At 36.7% G+C, this 18,305-nt stretch overlaps 1 protein-coding gene across 16 annotated transcripts in view; it reads right to left on the reverse strand.

Annotated features, from left to right (window-relative positions):
* LOC6650182 (protein lap4) overlaps positions 1-18,305 on the reverse strand; it is a 67,229-nt gene that overhangs the window by 39,800 nt on the left and 9,124 nt on the right. For 13 of the 16 annotated variants that reach the window (XM_023180609.2, XM_023180607.2, XM_023180606.2 and 10 more), the window contains exons 2-9: positions 16,353-16,470; positions 6,386-6,968; positions 5,909-6,327; positions 5,207-5,281; positions 1,797-2,011; positions 1,423-1,713; positions 1,283-1,362; positions 901-1,214 (exon numbers count right to left, since the gene is read on the reverse strand). In XM_023180609.2, coding sequence (XP_023036377.1) covers positions 901-1,214; positions 1,283-1,362; positions 1,423-1,713; positions 1,797-2,011; positions 5,207-5,281; positions 5,909-6,327; positions 6,386-6,968; positions 16,353-16,470 — 2,095 coding nt within the window. The remainder of the gene's footprint in view (positions 1-900; positions 1,215-1,282; positions 1,363-1,422; positions 1,714-1,796; positions 2,012-5,206; positions 5,282-5,908; positions 6,328-6,385; positions 6,969-16,352; positions 16,471-18,305) is intronic. The other 3 variants (XM_023180616.2, XM_023180604.2, XM_023180615.2) reach the window with 1 other exon arrangement.

Consider the following 18,305-nt stretch of genomic DNA (forward strand, 5'->3'; position numbering starts at 1 on the left):
ATCTTTCTAATCATTTTACTTGCCTCTCACTCTCTCTCTCTCTCTATCAGACTCTCAGGTAACATTAGCCATAATGAGACAGTGTTTCAACACGGCTTTTTATTTTCTCACTCTCTTTTTTTAAATGCATGCTTTTAATTTACTTGTTCACTATTTCTCTTTCGAGTGAAGTTCGCAATGAGCAAGCATTGAGCCCTTTTTTGTGTGTTTTATCAACTTTTGCAATTCAGAAAATATATATGTATGTACACAACGATAGAGCCAAAGTGATAAGCAAACTCACCATTGTAGCTACTACGTGCCGAGTTTATTTATGGGCCAAAACATTTTTTTTTTGGTCAATGTTTACCTGTTGCGTGTGCTTCGAAATAGGCCTAAACAACAACAACAGAAAGATTGCACGATACACTTGTTGTATCTGTGTTGTAACGCGCTTTTAATAACTGCCATATGTTTTCTTATTTGTATGTAATTAATTCCAAGTTTGGTTTACGATATAGGAAGTACAACTCATGAATAGGCCAATGGCAATAACAAGCAAAATAAAAATGATTCATACCAAAAAATATGACCCAAATGTTTATAGTATTGCATGGGTGTTAAGTACGAGTCTACTGAAAGTTGTATACACTTTTTTGGAATACAATTATAAATTTAATGGAAATATATTTGCAACAAATAAGGATAGATTATACACTTTTATGTTTTTTCATTTTGTACTCATTCTGTAATCTTATTCTGTACAACTTCACGAGTAACTGTTTCTGTATATTTTGTAGCGCCAAATATAATAGAACTTGCCCACTGTTTGAATATTGACTGGACTATTGATTTTCTATAGCTTTACACTTGCATTGAGGGCGCTTAAAGTTATGGAAATGTAGTTTTCATCGCACTCACCCTGGTCGGTCGTTGCTTCTGCCCCCTCTCCTTCTGCGTCTGTCGTTGTAGTTGTTATTGCTGGTATCGGTGAGAGAGATGCATCAAATAGATGTTGTTGTTGCTGCTGATGTTGTTGTTCCTGTTCCTGTTCTAATTGCTCAGCATCGGCATTTTCCTCGATGGGCGACTGCACTTTACCCAGCGAATGCTGCGGCGTGGCCGTGATGGCATCATTGCGCTTTTGCGAGGCCAAAGCATTAGCTAATATTTCATTTGCCTGTTTGTCAGTTAAATGCTGTACGCGCTCCTTCTTTAGGTGATGTGGAGTATCACTGCAAGAGTTTCGATAAATGATATAAAAAAATTATTTTGCGATTTGAGTTAATTGATTTACACCTACCGTCTGTGTAGTTTTGGTGGTCGTTTGTAGAAATCATCGTCCTCACCCTCCACTTGAAAGCCAACCCGTCGATCGGATTCCTGCAAAAACAGAAGTGGTTATTTTTGGGTACAATTGGTTAAAAGTGTTTCTCTACTTACAAATTCATCATCTTGTTCATCACCATCGGCCACATCGGAAGCAACAGGAGCAGCAATAGCAGCAACAGTGTTAGCGGTGTTTTGCACCACTTGAGGAACACCACCCTGTGCATTAGCTGGTGGAGCTGTTACTGTGGTTGTTGTATTAGCTGCCTGTTTGGCATTTACACCAACAACTGGTTGTTGTACTGGCTGAGGTACCGGCGCGGTGACTGTCACGGCTTTCGCCTGCTGATGATTGTTAGCCACAGGGCGCGCCTCGGTTGGTGTCTCGGCTAGCTTAATGCCGTTCTATAAATTTATAGTAAAGTAAATGAGATTTGGAATATGCTTATTAATACCTCCTTCTGCTCCTTCTCTATGCTATTACTTACCTCCTCCTCTGGCAGTGCTACCAAATTGGCATTCTCCTCATGACGACTGCGCTCCACTTTCAATTTTTGAGCCTTTGCCTTTAGATCCTTGGGATGCGGTGTATTTTGGCGCACAAATTGCGTATTCTTCTCCTGGTTGGGAACGTCAGGGAATGTGACCGTTCGCGCATTTTCGCGGCTATTATGTTCTTCATAATCAGAATCAGAATCGCGTGCTGTGGCAAATCAGAAAATAATATAAATAATAAATCAATAATGGTAAGTATATTATTTTGAAGGCTCAAGTGATTAGATTTTAGTTAATAGCTAGAATAATGACAGGTTAACTGCAGGTTCATGCAGATACATACATATGATGATACAAATATGTATAGGTACATATGTATATATATATGAAGCATTATTTATTATATACAAACATTTATGATGAAAGCTCTTAATGGTCTACCTTTTTGGTTTTGCAAAATCAATAAATAATATGGCTATTAAAAACCAACATATCGCCAGCAACTATTTTTGGCGCCAGGCGTAAACATTTCAACCTCTCGTGCACACTTGGTATTAAAGATACAATACACATAAACACACACACAACCACATACAACATTTGGTGGTGGATCTCGCTACTCTCTAATCCATCAAGCGCTTATGAGAAGTGTGCGCCATAAATTTTCACACCGCGGCGCATGTAAACAATATAAAAGTTGCAACATGTGGGCAATCAATGTTGGGTGGCTGACGTTGGCCCCCAGCCTCATTTTGCCTCCTCTATCCAAAAAAAAAATTCAATCTACGCAGCAATCGCAAGCAACGCTCCAGACATTTACCCAACCGAACCACCCACCCATCCATTCAACCAAGTGCTGGACCGACTGACTGGCTGGATGGATTTACTTCAATAACAGGCAATAAACAAATGCAAATTGTTGTTTATGACGGAAGTGTTGTGCTTGGCTTAAGTAGATGCATCCAATTCCACTGTCAGTTACATCTTTTCGAGGGCTAATTAAAAAGTTCTACACCAACATTTAAGGCTGCTGCCAGCATTCAATGACCTCTAATGAAAGTCAGTATAAATTAAGATTTGGAACTTTTAGAAAAATCGAAATACAAGGTACTTAATTTGCCATTTTCTTATTATATATCTTAAATGATTCCCAAGATAAATGTGGATGAAAAGACACGAATTTATCATACAATTTATTTACATTTGTCAATAGTAAATATTAATATTCGCCACCTTAAAACTTTTACCACCGCCCTCGTACTTTCAATCGAATTACCGATTTTAATATAGACAAACGAAAGAAATTTACGAAATTACACGCAACGGGGAGTGCCAAGTACTGTCTTTACTTAATTTATGAATATGAAGATTTATGTAAATATAAACAATAAGAGAGGGTATAGGGCAAAGCATGTTGTAATAGCCATAATTCTCGCCATATAATATGTAATATTAAAGGCGGCGGCAATGCCGATGACAACGTTTACTACTTGACCGCCAAGACTTTAATTGGATAATTTTAACGCAGTTTAGGTGACTTGGGGCGCACCAGTCACTTACAAAACTATCGGACATAACATGTTCATTCGGTATCTGAACATCTTCTCTATCTATACGGAAAAAAACAATAAAAGCCATCAAAACGATCTTGAAAAAGTTCACATAGATGTATAAATTAAATGAAATATGCGTTAGACATACATTTCGTCATTGATCCACGGCGACGAAACGAATAAAGCAAACACATTTGTATACATATTTATTTCTGACATGATGTTATTATCTATTTATAGGCCCAAAAGTATAGAAAACAGAAAACTAAAACCAAAACAAAGCTATCTATCTATAAAAACTGGTTTTGGCAGCAAAAACAAAAAAAATAAAAACAGTTACAGAATACAAATATTGAATGGCAATCTAATGAGAAGAGAACTGAAAACAATCACAACAGACAACAAACCACAAACAAACTCACAATCACTCATATAAATCAGTTAGTTACAGTGAAGATTTCCACAAACGTCTATCCAATAATCCAGAACCTTTTTTTAAGTCAGTTTCAGATATATATACACTGATAAAGGAGATGAAAATTATAAAACTAGCTATAAACTAACATATATCGAATATTTGCAACTTTACTATATTTAAGATTTTATTAAATTTGTTTTAATGCCAAGATACGTAAGCTATAAAATGAGGTTGCTTTTCCTATCATATTTACAATTTTTGTTCTTAAAAATCTGTTCTTCAATGAAGTCTAATAATAACAAAAGAACCTGTTTTATGGGAAATAAACTAAGCCAAAATTTAAAAAAGATGACATAATCTAACATCTCCAGTAATATAATGTACAACTCTTAGTTATATTAAAGAAAAGTGTAAGTTTGTCTAATAATTAAGTGCCAATAATATATGTCAATTTTGTGCCAACATAAATAAACTTTCTTTTTTTTTTGGTTTTTTGAAGGGTATGCAAATAGTTCCTCGTTTAATTCCTGACGGCTTTTAATATGACTGGCTCTCTAATTCAGCATAACCAAGGCAAAATAAATCTGACAGGGGCCATTAATCAAAAGGTTATCAGAAAATGTGATTAATTATATTATGGAGAAGAATGTAGAAATATAGGCGTCATCTTAAGGTAATAATCATACCCGATCGTCGGGCATGCAATCATCTTTTGTAGTTTGCCCTACATTCATTATACGCCATGACGTCATATTGTCAATTGGCACACTTACAATGAATGGATATGGATTGGTTAGAGATCGTGTATCTGCTAACAAACAAAATGTCTGTGCGAAGAACTTGAAACAACTTTGATCTGACAGCTTGAAATGCGCAATCAAAAACAAAAATCAGGATTTAAATGGCTGAAGAGGTAGAGGAGGTGGCATTTAGAATCAAATGGGCTCTTTAATGGGAAGCCCGCATAGAGGGCAAATATTTTCCGAATATAAACAGTGAATAAAAAGCATAGCATAATCAAATACTCATACGCACACACACTCAAAAGTGTGTACGTGTATGTGTGTTTGAATTGAGAGGGAAAGAGTAGTAAACTGAACTGAAACGAACTGGGTGTTTGAGCCAACGCCCGGATCGACCCAAAACGATTATACAACTTGTTAATATGTTCAGATATATGACGTCAGTTTGGATAGCAAAGAAAACTGGTTTCTCAGTTTGAATACCAAGATGCGTTCATCTAAATTAAAGTTTGTTGTTATATACAAATAGATATATTTATGGTACTCGTACATAAAGGCAGGCAGGCATGCAAATGTATTCTTTTCTTAAAAAGCGGCGAGACATGCTATGAAAGTATTTGTTTTATTATTATAGTTAGATGAGCTAGTTTTTGGGGGGCTTTAATACGATCGGTAGTTGTATTGCAAACCTTTCTGTTGATAATTGAAGAATTCCGTTGAATCGAATTTTTCGCTTGATCTATAAAGCGTCATGGGTGGATAATCTTTTTGTTTTTATTTGGGGTTTTTGGTGTAGAATGATGTAACACATAAATAGTGAGGTTTTTTTATGGAGCAGAAGAGTGTGTGCATGGCAAAAAAATAGCAGAGAAATAATATATAATATAATGGAGTAGAAGAAGAAAAGGCCATATAGATATATAAATACAAAATGTGTGTTTTAAGTTCTTGGTGCTTTGGTCGGAATTATAAAGATAAATCAAAATTTAATTCAATTTTTAGTTACAAAAACGGAAAAATGTGAGGTAGTCATAGCTTTTGAATTTCGGAGACTTTTTCTTTTACATGATAAAAGCACGATTGTTTGCAATGTTTGCTCATTTGCCCATTTACCCGTTTGCTAGCAAGTGTCGACTCACGGTTTATCTTATCATTTATAGAAATGCCAGCATAGATTCTAGATATTGCTCAACGATAAAGTTGCAGATAAGAGTGTGCGCATATCTGTGCCAGGGCTGGGTTTTTCTGTTGACGTGACAAAACCAAGAATGCGATTGGTGGGGGAGCGGGGGAGGGCAATTGAACAGACAGCTGCAAACCCTCGGGCTTAAGCACCAGCCACCAACGATTTGCCTTGGGTAATAGAATTACCCGTTTTGCCATTTACTCACCCGGTGCAATGGGCTGATATTCCTGCTGGGGCAGCAGATAACAGGATAAAACCTGCTCGCCTGTCTCAGCGTCCGTGTCCGGTTGGAAGGTCAGCAACGGCTGTGATTGATTTTCCGATAGCCACACTGCCTTCAATTGCAAATTGACCAGTGAGTAGGGCAAATAGAGCAACTGATTGCCGCTCACATCCAGTACATGAAGCACAGTGCAATTGCCCAGCTCTGGCGGCAGCTTTTTCAGCTTGTTGTCCCTCAGACTGAGCACACCTAAATTGGCGCACTGGCCAATTTCCAGTGGTAAATACTCTAGTGCATTGCGGTCGACATTCAGATTGCTTAACTTGGTCATGCGTCCTATGGAGGCAGGCAGTTCGGATAGGAAATTCTCCGTTAATATAAGCTCCTGCATGTTTTCGCAACTAAATTGGAAATTAAAATGTATGAAATGGTTGATTCTTGTCTTTTTAAATTACTTACCTTCCCAGTGTATCGTTTAGGCGTTGCAAACGATTTTGATCGAGTTTCAGAATGGTAAGACGGCTCAGTTTGGCTATGCCATCAGGCAGTGTTTCGAGAAGATTCTGTGCCAAATCCAAATCGGTTAGACTGACCAGACCACTGATCTCATTGGGCAGCTCTTCCAGCCGATTCTCGGACACATCGAGGTAGGTCAGTTTAGTCAACAAACCCAATTCGGGTGGTAGACGCTGCAATTGATTGTGATCCAGCCAAAGTTCATGCAGTCCCGGCAAATAGCCCAGATACGGTGGCAAGTCTTCAATTTCATTATCACCCAAATCCAAACGTTTCAGTTTCGTTAGCTGACTTATTGTCTCTGGCAAATGCTTTAATAGATTCTCACGCAGCTCCAGCGATTCCAATTGCGTGAGACTGCCAAAATCGGCGGGTAATGTGGTAAGTGACATATCGTTTAAGCCCAAAACTGTTAGATTTTTTAACTGCGAGAAGCCCGAAGGCAATTTGGGTATGGGATTCGAACTGAAATCGGCCACCTGCAGGCTCTGCAAGTGCTTGATGTCATCGGGAATGTCGGGTATATCTGGAATAAAAAAAAAATAATAATGAAGAGGAAACATCAACATATGGATAAATATGGTGCTCAATCGATTCCGAGTTTATACACACAAACACATAGACAGACGCACACACACACACACATGTGCTATCGTCGCCCTTCACGCTTCAATGCTTACGCATGTTTTACGCCAAAGTTCGAAAACATTAATAAACATATTAATGAAGAAGCTATTAATATTTAATGGCATTGAGAGATTTTTGCATATGATCAGATTTAAGGCGTGAAAATCCCATTTTCAAATATTTACAAATCTATAAAATCTAGATTTTAAAAATTAATTTCAATTTTCATTAAACAAATTTTTGAAAAGTGTCTGACACTTTGTTGAAAGGTTATGGAATTGTCTCGATTTAGTAATTCTTTTGTATATTTTCCAAATATAAACTAAATCTTAATCGTTTCAAGCTCAATTCGGTTATCTTTCTATACATACATATATTTGGCGGATTACAATTTAGTCGTAAAATGTATTCGTTTTACTTTATCCTTTAATTGAGGTGCATTCCGTATTACTCTCACGTTTAAACCTCTTTTCAGGCATTTTCTGGTAAAGCTAACGTGGTCAACGCTTTACAACACATTCCATGGTCGTTTTTGTTATTATTGTTGCCCGTTGGGGCTGGTCTGATAGAGCGAGACGAAGCGTAAAATGACAAACGAAACTTGTTGATCAAATAAATTTCCCATTCTAGTGGAAGGAATTGCGCAGGCAAAAGAACGGAAAAAAGAACGTAGACACACACACACAGATATGTACAAACGAATATGTATATATATAAAGAGTTGTGTGTGCGTTTTGTGGTCTCTTTGGTAACACACCCACAAAAGCTTTTACACGAGTCGTGCACAAAAGGCCAAAATAGCAACAGCAGTAGCAATATGGCAGGTGGGTGGCAATCCTTTACAACAACGTTTAAATTGACCTAGTTACAAGGCTCACACACACACTCACACAATCGCACCCTACCCACACGCAACATGATTGAGCGTCTAGCAGGCAGTCCTTGCTACTGTGGGGGTCATCACAATCGCCAAACAGATGCTTGTATGTTCTCCACTGGCACTACACATCAATATTATGGGAATGGGTAAATGGGGAAACTCTTCGTAAAGCAAAAACTACCATTGATATGATGCGCGGTGTCAGACAGGTAAAATAACAGGACATGTTCGAAGTTGCATTCCAACCCGGATTGTTAACGGATGTAACCAGACATGGAGACCAACGATATGGCAATTGTTTCTACCAGGCGCCAAGTTACAAACTCATTTCAGTTACTCACACAACCCAACACTGAGAGAGAAAATTTACCTAAAATTATCAAATTACAGTAAACAAAATTAGAGCTTTAACTATTCTAATGCTAAAATCTTTTATTTATACCAGATTCTTTACATGGTACTTTGTTGTAAATTTGATTGATTTCTGTATTTTCCAGACCTTCGTTTAGCTTTTGACCAAAACGCCTTTTGCTTTAAAGTATTGTAATCTTTGCTTCTAAGGTAGTTAAACAATATTTACATAGCATCTTTCTAATCTGCATAAGTTAAGTATAAATTGTTCAATTAACAAACATTTACAATTGTTTACTTATTGAGTTTCTGTCAGTGCACCTTTGGTTATTTTAATTACAAGTGTTGTTGGTGGCAAAAGTTATCCCTTTCACAATCCAACTGTTGTGCATTTGTGTGGTATGGTAACGATAAAACATTTTGCCTGCATCTATTTAATTAAATTGCATTGTAGGATATTTATAACAATATATTTTCTGTTCTTGATGACCTTTAAATTGCCATGGGCTTTTGATGTATGTATATTACAACTAAAATACCTACTCGTTGCTAGTTGCAGCCTTGAACGAAAGTTTTGCAATTGAATAAATGAAAATATTAAATTAAAGCATTGTGTTTTTGATAGTCCCAGAGCAGAGCACAGCAAAGCAAACTATAGAAAGAAAGCAGGAAAGAATATTGGCCAAACAGTTGCAAACTGAGCAACTGACGTAAGCTTGAGGGCCATGGCCTAGCAACAAAAACAACAGGCACAACATTCGCCCGATCCATCAACGACAGACAAATGGACGCAGCAAGGCGCAAAGACACACACACACACAGTCAAGCAATTGAAAACATATGGGCGTTGTTATTGTATTATAGCATCATGCTGCTCTTGCTCTACATCAGATGGAAACATCTCTATATAAATACATAGAGGAGGAGGTCTGTATACGAGTAAATGTATGTTTGTATGTTGTATATCTAAGAGTCCCAAAATGATGCTCAGCTGTGCGGCACAGTTGGCGGTCATTAAATTAGTGACGGTGACACACAATTCATTGACCTTTTACACACTTACACACACTCACACACAGAGAAACATTCAGGCGGATGGACACCTTTGGAGGAAGTTCTGTGAAGAACTAGGTAACAGTATTTTGGAAAACTCATTAAGTTAAGGCGGAAATTAGAGGAAATGCAGGGGTAACAGTAAGAAGGAATTGTCGGGTAATTTGTTTAATTACACATAAGTGACAAAGTATCTGCGAAATATTATAACATTTTCCACAAAAGTCTTAAATTTTAATTATACAAAAATAAAATTTAAAACGTTGCGTGGATCTAAATTTAGAACCAGGAACAATAATAATAATAATCTGGCAGGCCTTTTTTTGTTGTTGGTATGGACTTTTTATAATGCTTATAAATTATGAAAATGAGACAAGCCAGACAAGATCGCACGCAGGGAAACAGAGCAATGATGTGCCAAAAACAGAATCTTAAGCAGAACGTCAGTAGTCGCCAATGACGATAACAACGACGACGAAGACAACGACACTGGATAAAGTAATGGGAGGAAGGAGCGCATGTATGAAATTCTTTTCAATGTCATTGAACGAGCAACAATTTTAAGAGCCCCCATCTCCATCCTCCACCCACCTACACACAAACACACCAATTGTTGGCTATGAAAAATGAAATGATTTGTCAGAGATATCAAGGCAAACCAAAACGATATGCAAGTGATGCAAGGGATTGTATTGAGGACACATCCCTCAATATGAGAGCTACTGCTGCTCTTAATGAAGATGATGTCGAGTATATGTATGCATATTTCACATAGTTCATCTCCAAGGCTTTTCAATTTGATGCCGCCACCTTTGCTTCTCTCTTCCCTCCCTCCACCTGCAATCATCTTTACAATTTGCAACTGGCAGTAGTAGGTTATGGGTTTTAATCCTTACACAAACTGAGAGTAGGACGGAAGGGCATCCGTTATGAGCACGTTTTATGGCACGTTGCCATTTCGCTTATTGCAAGCATCAAAAAGTGAAGTCGTCATTGTCTGCATTGTTGAAATCATCCATTCAAAGTCCCTAAGCGGCAACTAGGAAATGGTTTTCCATCACCAGCGACAACTACTCCAACTTCCAGCCACCTGCAATTTTTATCACCGCTCACTCCCTCTTTGGCTCTCTTATTATGTTTGCTCGCTGCAACGATTGTTGACTGAATGCAGTGAGCCAAGTCAGGCCCGCCATCAGTCTGGCTAAGCAAAATGGTTTTTAGATTCACAGATGTAATAATGTTGCTGTTATGGCTAATTATGTGCCAGCAACAGGTGTGTTAAAGTCTTATTAGAAGTGATTAACCAAAAAAAAATTATGTAAATTTAATTTACACCAAATGAAAACCGGAATTGATGGAAAGCTTTGGATTTCATATTAAAGAGCTAATTAACCGGTTATTTGAAGACTTCTAACCTTAGCACTTAGCTTGGTTTAATATTATTTAAGATACAATTAAATTTAAACAGAATTCAAACTTTGTTTACCTATACTAAGCATCCCTTTCGGCTGCAACAATTTTGAAATTCGTGTTTTTTCCTTTGTGTCCTAGCGAACGCAATCCAATCAGGTTGGCAATCTGTATGGCTGATAACATATTTTTCTTCACTACGCTTTTTCGTGTTTTCTATGCATAACCACAAAGGAAACGGAAGTAGAGATGCCATGGAAAATGTATGAAAATTCTATGCATATGGAAAATTTATGATGCTTTTAGTAAAATTTAAAAATAACGTGGAAAAGTGCAGAAAAACCACAAAACGTCCAATAAGAGGGAAGAGAAGGAAAACAACGTAAAAAGTGTCCATAAAGTCATTAGTAATAAGGCACGCAAAGTGGCCGCATCTGTTGAAAAAGCGCATTTAATACACATCGATCTGCAATTGACATTTTAAACCTTTGTCAGTCTAAACCTAAAGTTAGTCCCAAATGTCTTGAAACAAATATGATTCTAGCCCACTTTGAGTCTGCCTGCCAATCAATTTTCGCGATTTTTTCTTCATTTAATCAAAATCCATTGCCGAGCTGGATACACCTGCGCCATGTGGTTTACTTTTACATCGACCGCTAACTAATCACATTTGTTTTGAACAAAGGACTTTATTTTTTGAAACAACTGAGGACAAAGCGTAGATGAAACAGAATTGGAAGCCCTCAACACAATCTCGAATCAAACAGGAGGAGAAGGGAGACGACGGCTGATATATCTTTTTTATGAATAGTGTAAACTAAAGTCGACGTTATTTACTTTATAGTTGGAATATTTTTCTTTCTTTTTGATTTTCTTTTTGTGAGCCTAACAAGAAATTTATTTTCCCTGAACATCAATATTTTTACCGATTTCGTTACTTGTTGCTTTTGTAGTTTTTGTTGCATGGTTGTTTCGGTGTCTGTGTGTGTTTGTGTTGCCATGTCGAATTTGGCTTTTGATTTGTTGTACATGGAGAATTTTTCTTTGTTTCTGTATCTGTTTCTGTTGGCGGGCCGAGTAGTTTTTAATTGCCCCACCTCCACATGCCGCACGACTCTTCCCCTCACCCCGACCATCGCGGGGAGTGACGTCAATCGATTGCTTTAGGGCATTTGAAAAATTGTTAAACAGAAGAAAAGAAATGATTTTTCAATTTTCTGATTTTCAAATTTCGTTTCTTTTTTTCTTTTTCTTATTGTCTGACATTTTGGACATTTTGATTTAGTTTTTGTTAATGCAATTAATTAAACAATTTGTTTGCATTTGTTCGTAGTTTGTGCTTTTTTTCGTTCGTGTTGTTGTTGAAATGGTTCTCATCACTTTGAAAAGCTTCTTAGAAAGTCATGGCCACTAATAGTCAAGCTGAGATTCCATTGGCTTTTAGACTCTTTAGGTATCTCATAGCTTTCTTTCTATTTTTTGTTATATTATTTCCTATTTATTTTTTTTTATTTTTGTTTTATGCCGGTCTCTAAGTACTTTTGATGCGACGACAACGGCGACGATGAGATGAGGGTTGCCATCGGCTTAGTGTGCCGGTTGCACTTGGAATCCCACTTTGGCAGTGTCTTAGTGCCACAGCAAACAAAATCTAAAGAAACGGCCGAGAATGACAACAAGAACAACAAAAACAATAACTGAATGAGCACAACACTTAGAAAGAGGCGCCCCGCGTACTGTGGCAATAGTCGAGAGCTGTTGCACAGTTTAACTTTGACCCAGATGATGATGATGATGATGATGATGATAGCGAGAAACGATGAAGTCTTGAACTGCAACTTAAACAAAAAGCATTGGAAAAATGAATAAAAAGACGAGTAGTAGGAAAAGATGACATACATTTACCATGTTGGTCATGACTTTTCAAATGTCACTTAATTGGAGATTTGTGTCAACTATTGAAAGAGATCTACTGTTGGATGGCAAACAATCACTAATTGCAGGGTATCAATAACAATGGCTTATGCTAGCAAGCAGTGCATTTCTATGATTAAAGGTTAAAATTATAACAAAATGCGAGCAAACCTCTGAAAAGAAGCTTAGTAGTTTCTTGAAGAAGTTTTTTAATTTTACTAGAAATTTGTACATGTATTGCCAGTTCTATTAATACATTTTCTAAAAAATATCAAAATTTAGCTCAGACTCGTTTTTACAATATTTTTTATGACATTTATTAGTAGTTGGCATTCTGGTAATAAGATATATGTACTTGGCTTGTAAAATGATGTTAACTTTTAAGTTATCGCTTGAATAATATATACTTCGCTCTGTGTAAGTATAACTAAACAAAGTGTTTATGTTGTGGAAGAACCTCTTAGGAAAATTGATATACCCTTTTGGCAATATATATCATATTGAAATGGAAATATATTAAAAGATTTTTCACAGTCTATTACTTTATTTAGAATGCGCTAGTTCTATTTTTGTTTGATTAACTTTGTATAGATTATAAGATAAACATTCAATGATAATCGAGTGCTGTGAAAACATTTCAAAGTTTACAGTTCTGTTCGCAGAATGAAAAGCGCGGGCGGGGCGGTAAAATGGACACTTTCATTAGCAATTGCATTACATTTCAATGCTAACCACAAACACATGCTATCCACACAACGCTCTAAACTGAATTCACAGTAAATAAATATATATTTCTGTCCCACTGATTTCTTCTCTTACTCATTTGTCACTTTTGTGCTCTCTGTCTCTTTACGAACTTATCAGCTTTAAATACAACAGAGAGCGCAAAAAATATAAACAAATTTGCAATTTGTTATGTATTTCATAAACAAAACACGACAACCTTAAAGTCTGCCATATATAAACACAGCGTGGAATGCAGTTCTAATGTGGTAAATAGAAGACGCAACGCGCAAATAAAACTAACAATTAGCAGCTTGTGAGAAATACCCTCACCCAAATGGAGCTCAGGTTTTTTTGTAAGCAGGTCAACACACACGAACACACACACATCTGGCATAGCCATAAAAATGCATGTTTTCAATAGAATTGTTATTGTGGCCGTCGCGCACAACTTGCATACAAAATGCCAGCAACAACAATACGAAATTGTCGTCCAATTCTATTGTCAAGTGCACGCTGCTATGGCTCTATATATGTATGTAATATTTCTACCCTTTACCCTTTCTAAAAGTCATGTTTTTAATTTGCCAAGGAGTTTGCCATCTTAAAGAGAAATTAGAAATTTCTTAGTTTTAAGTTTGTAGTTTTCTATAATCGACAGTTGTATTTGATCTTAATATAGAATAGTACTTGTCTTTAATTGAAACGCACTCGAAATCACAGACTTGGGAAATATAATGTACAAATCTTAGCTCAGTCTACAAAATACATTACACAACTTTGTAGTTAAAAAAAAAACAATAAAATTATTTATCAACAATGTTGTCAGGAATATTTGGCCAATGTTAGTTAGATCGGCAACAATTAGGAAAGGGTATGTTAAAAGCTACCATGAATTTGGCTTTCTTGATTCTGTTTTGTCATTGCACTTGCACAACTGCAGCTGTGTGTCGACTGCTGCCGCAACTTGCTTGTTAATTTAAGCAACTAGAAGGAAAAATAATCCACCCACAGTTGGGAAATGAAAATTTTTTGTTGCAGTTTTTTTTTGTTGCCAATGAAAATATGAAGGTGGTAAATTATAAAGCAAAAAAGGTGTGCCAAAGAAAACCACAAATGCAAACCAGCTGCAGTCAGCCACAGCAACAGTAAAAGCCTCTCAAACCTCGCCAGGCCAAGGGCTAAGGCCATAAGAGCAGAGAAATATATGCATTTGGGTATAGAGACATAACCATGGGCAATTGAATGTGAAAGTCTTTCTCCGCAATGTACTCCCTCCAGAGTAGAGTAGTGGCATAAGCTGCTTAGCTAGCACATTAATGCAATTGAATAGCGAGTAGATGCATACGTAGGAAAAGTTGTATGTATGCACATAAAAGATACAGCTAATTATATGAACCTAATTAAGGGACTTTAGACGCGCACAAATGATTTAAAATCTATTTATTTTACCACTTAGTCGGTATATTATATACTGGAATTTATCTGGTTATATTGCTATTAGTCCGTACCTTACCTTCACCTACCTCTCACTTCTATCTTACACTCTCTCTCTCTCTTTCTATGTTTGTGGGCGTCCTTTCACCCAGGCAAATGCAAGCTCAAATTCCATATCCATTCACTCTGTTTGACTTTAAGGCGCTTGTGTTTGGATTTGTGGTCATTTTAGTAGGTCATAAATATAAATGGCAAAAAGGAAACTGCAAAACTGCTGCATAATCAGCAAACAGCAAGACAGTCTACAAAATTTGGGTAATGAGTGCAGACAACAACTCGATTAACTGGTAATGCAATATGCTTCTGTTTCTGCTTTTACTTTATGCTCAATGAAAATGGAAACTCAGACAAAAAATGGCAACGGAAATGGGAAGCCGCTTCAACGTCATCAAATACGTAAAATTTCGTTTGTTCATTCGATGACGAATTTCAGGGGTAACTAAGCGATTGAATGAATGCATAAACGACCATTCAGTTGGCAGGGATGATATTTGTTTAACTTGTATCTGCATATATGTACATATATAATGATTATATATATCTGATATACATATGCTTACATATATAGTACTACATGCGTGTCACATGACGTCGCTGCACTTGACTCCAATTGAAGTTTATTGTTTACGGATTTATGCTTGCTTGAGCAGAAAACTCAGATATGTTTTTGTTTCTATGTGGACAACATGAAAACATATAAAACAAAAGGCGTGTTTAGCAAAAGTTATTGAAATTTGTATTATTATTTAGTTGCTTGAGGCAAAGCTGTGGGTCAATTTATTTCGTTTATTCAATATATTTATATTTATAAGTAAACAGCCAAGCTTAGGAAAACATACTAAAGTGCTTGGAAAGTCCTACTAATATTCTACCAACGACAGATGCCAAACTTAATATACGATCTGCTAGTGTGCTTAGTTTTTCAGCACACTTCGTTTAAAGCTTATCTTAAAGTTTTCTCAGTTACTCTGTCTTATGTTTTAAACATCTCATTGCTTAGTGATTTAAAGACTTGTTTAAGTGTGCACGAAAATGACTTGCAAATCGAAACTTGAGAGTTTAATTCACTTAATTTAGCCCACAAAAATGTCGTGCAAAAGAAATGAAACTCATTTACATGAGAACTGAATGTTTATTTGCTTTACAAGCTTCGTCCACTTGATTTATGTATATTGCCTTTGATTTCCCATCCAGTAGAAAGCTCTACATAGCGCGTCCCATTTCTGACTAAAACCCACAAAAACCGCCGAATGTAATTATAAACATATACATATATGCAATTTTTATATGTCCATCAACTGGCGTGGGACTGTCCACGTTAGATGATGGATCACATGATAGCCACTCACACTTGTCAATTTAAATGAAATAAATGGCAAAGAGAATGCAGCACGTGCTGCTATCTAATGGACACATGTTGCATGATGATACATTGGAGCATTTTCTACTACTTACCATTGCGTGAAACATCGAGCTCGACAAGATTCTCAAAATTTTGTATATCCGGCGGCAGACGTCCAATTTCATTGTCACTCAGGCCCAGTTTTCTCAGACGCTGCAATCTGAAGAAATTCTGCAAGAAAAAAGAGACACAAAACACACAAATAAATAAATTGCTTCAAGTCTTGGTAAACTGTGGTTTCAGGCACGACACAAAAGCCTTTCTCTGTCAACTGCAAGACAAACGTTAATTCATCTTGGCTTTTAGCTTCGGTTTTTCCAGCCTCCTTCCGTGGTCATAAATTGCGGCAAGTTTGTCATTTGTAAACGCCGTGACCTGCCGTCTGTCTGTCTCTCCATTGGGTCCTCTCGTCCGGTCAAAAGTCTTAGAATTTGCTTTTAGACTGTGCTGCGGCTCTGACTATGACTTTTTCTCCCTAGACGACAGTGATGTCGCGTTCAATTCATTTATGAAAATCACGATTTATTTCTCTCTCTACTCGTTCGATTTGAAATAAATTATTTTGGTACTTTCCAAAGTGAAGGGTTTACTTGCTAACTGACCTTACCACAATTTGGAGTAAACTCATCTGCCAAAAAGAAAGCTGATCTGAACTGAACTGAGTTGAGCTGGCTCACTGAGTCATAGACCTCAAGGTTAAGAGACGACGTTGGCGTTGGCCATTTTTATAGCGTTTATTGTTGTTGGGCCCTCCCATCAGAAATACAGTTGCCATAATAATAATAATGAAAATAATTCGTAGTTGTAGTCGTAAAGTTTATTAAATTCTTTTTTCTTTTGTTTGACAATTGAAATACTTTTTTGGCCGACTCTGCTTAGGGCCGTGACTCGATGAAGTTGTTGACCCAGTTAAGAAAGAGAGTTCTTGGCACACACACACACACACACACACACACCTCAACACTGAGACATGAAAGCCAACAAAATGAACAACTTAAATATACATGGTATCTCTTTGTTTGTGCTTTGTGTGTCAAATGTGAAGTGTTGAGTGTTTTTGTGAAACAACAACCAAGTGAACTGCTTTTGCTGATAATAATAGGAGGAGCAAACCTGACACAGTATCTCAGGCCATATGACCTTACACTATAAAATAAAATATATACATGACGTTCTCTAATTTTAAAAAATTTCAGAAAACTCTGTTTTAAATGGATTGAAGGGTATTTTCTTTTAGTTTCTTTCCATAGCTTCTGACCAACTGTTAAAACATACTCAATAAATTGAAATTAAAGACGTTTCTCCAAGTGTATAAATAATACTCTTGTATTCAAATAGAATAGTTTTTTTTTTTTGGTTGAGCCAAAGAACTTCCATTTCTGTTTTTTTTTTGACTTGCAGTTTCACTTTAGTTTACCTTATTTCCTATGCCTTTTTGCTACCTTGCCACAGTGCCAGATTTTCGTTTTGCTATTTTTAAAAAACGCAAAAGAGAACAAGAAAAAAACGAAACGGCCTTTCAGCAATCATGCGTCAAACAAAAAGTTGCAACTGTCAGATGACAAAAGCATAAAGCAAAAGCAACATGCAGGAAGACGACAACAACATAACCAAAAAAGACAATAACAACAAAGAGAAGAAATATACGTAACTTGCATACGATAAGACCGAACAGAAGCTAAAGGGGCGGGCGGGCTGACTGCACTGGCCAATGGCCGTGGACAAAACAAAAGAAAAATGAAGTAAGTAAGTCGTCTCGCCGACTTAGGTATACCATACACCAGTAAAGCAAACATTTCAACTTTATTAAACAAATGCATTTTCACATGCTTTTTACAAGCATATCTTAGTATCTCGCTCACTCAATCATACGAGCACCCTAGCGCCCCCACCAGCCAACGGCCAAATCCGGCCTTATGGAAAAACGTTTATATGCATAACTCGACTGTTTTTTGTCCGATTTTGATCAAATTTGGTATTTTGCTAGATATTAGTATTAAATTTAA

This window comes from Drosophila willistoni, chromosome 3R (genome assembly GCF_018902025.1).
Source record: "Drosophila willistoni isolate 14030-0811.24 chromosome 3R, UCI_dwil_1.1, whole genome shotgun sequence".
NCBI lineage: Eukaryota > Metazoa > Arthropoda > Insecta > Diptera > Drosophilidae > Drosophila > Drosophila willistoni.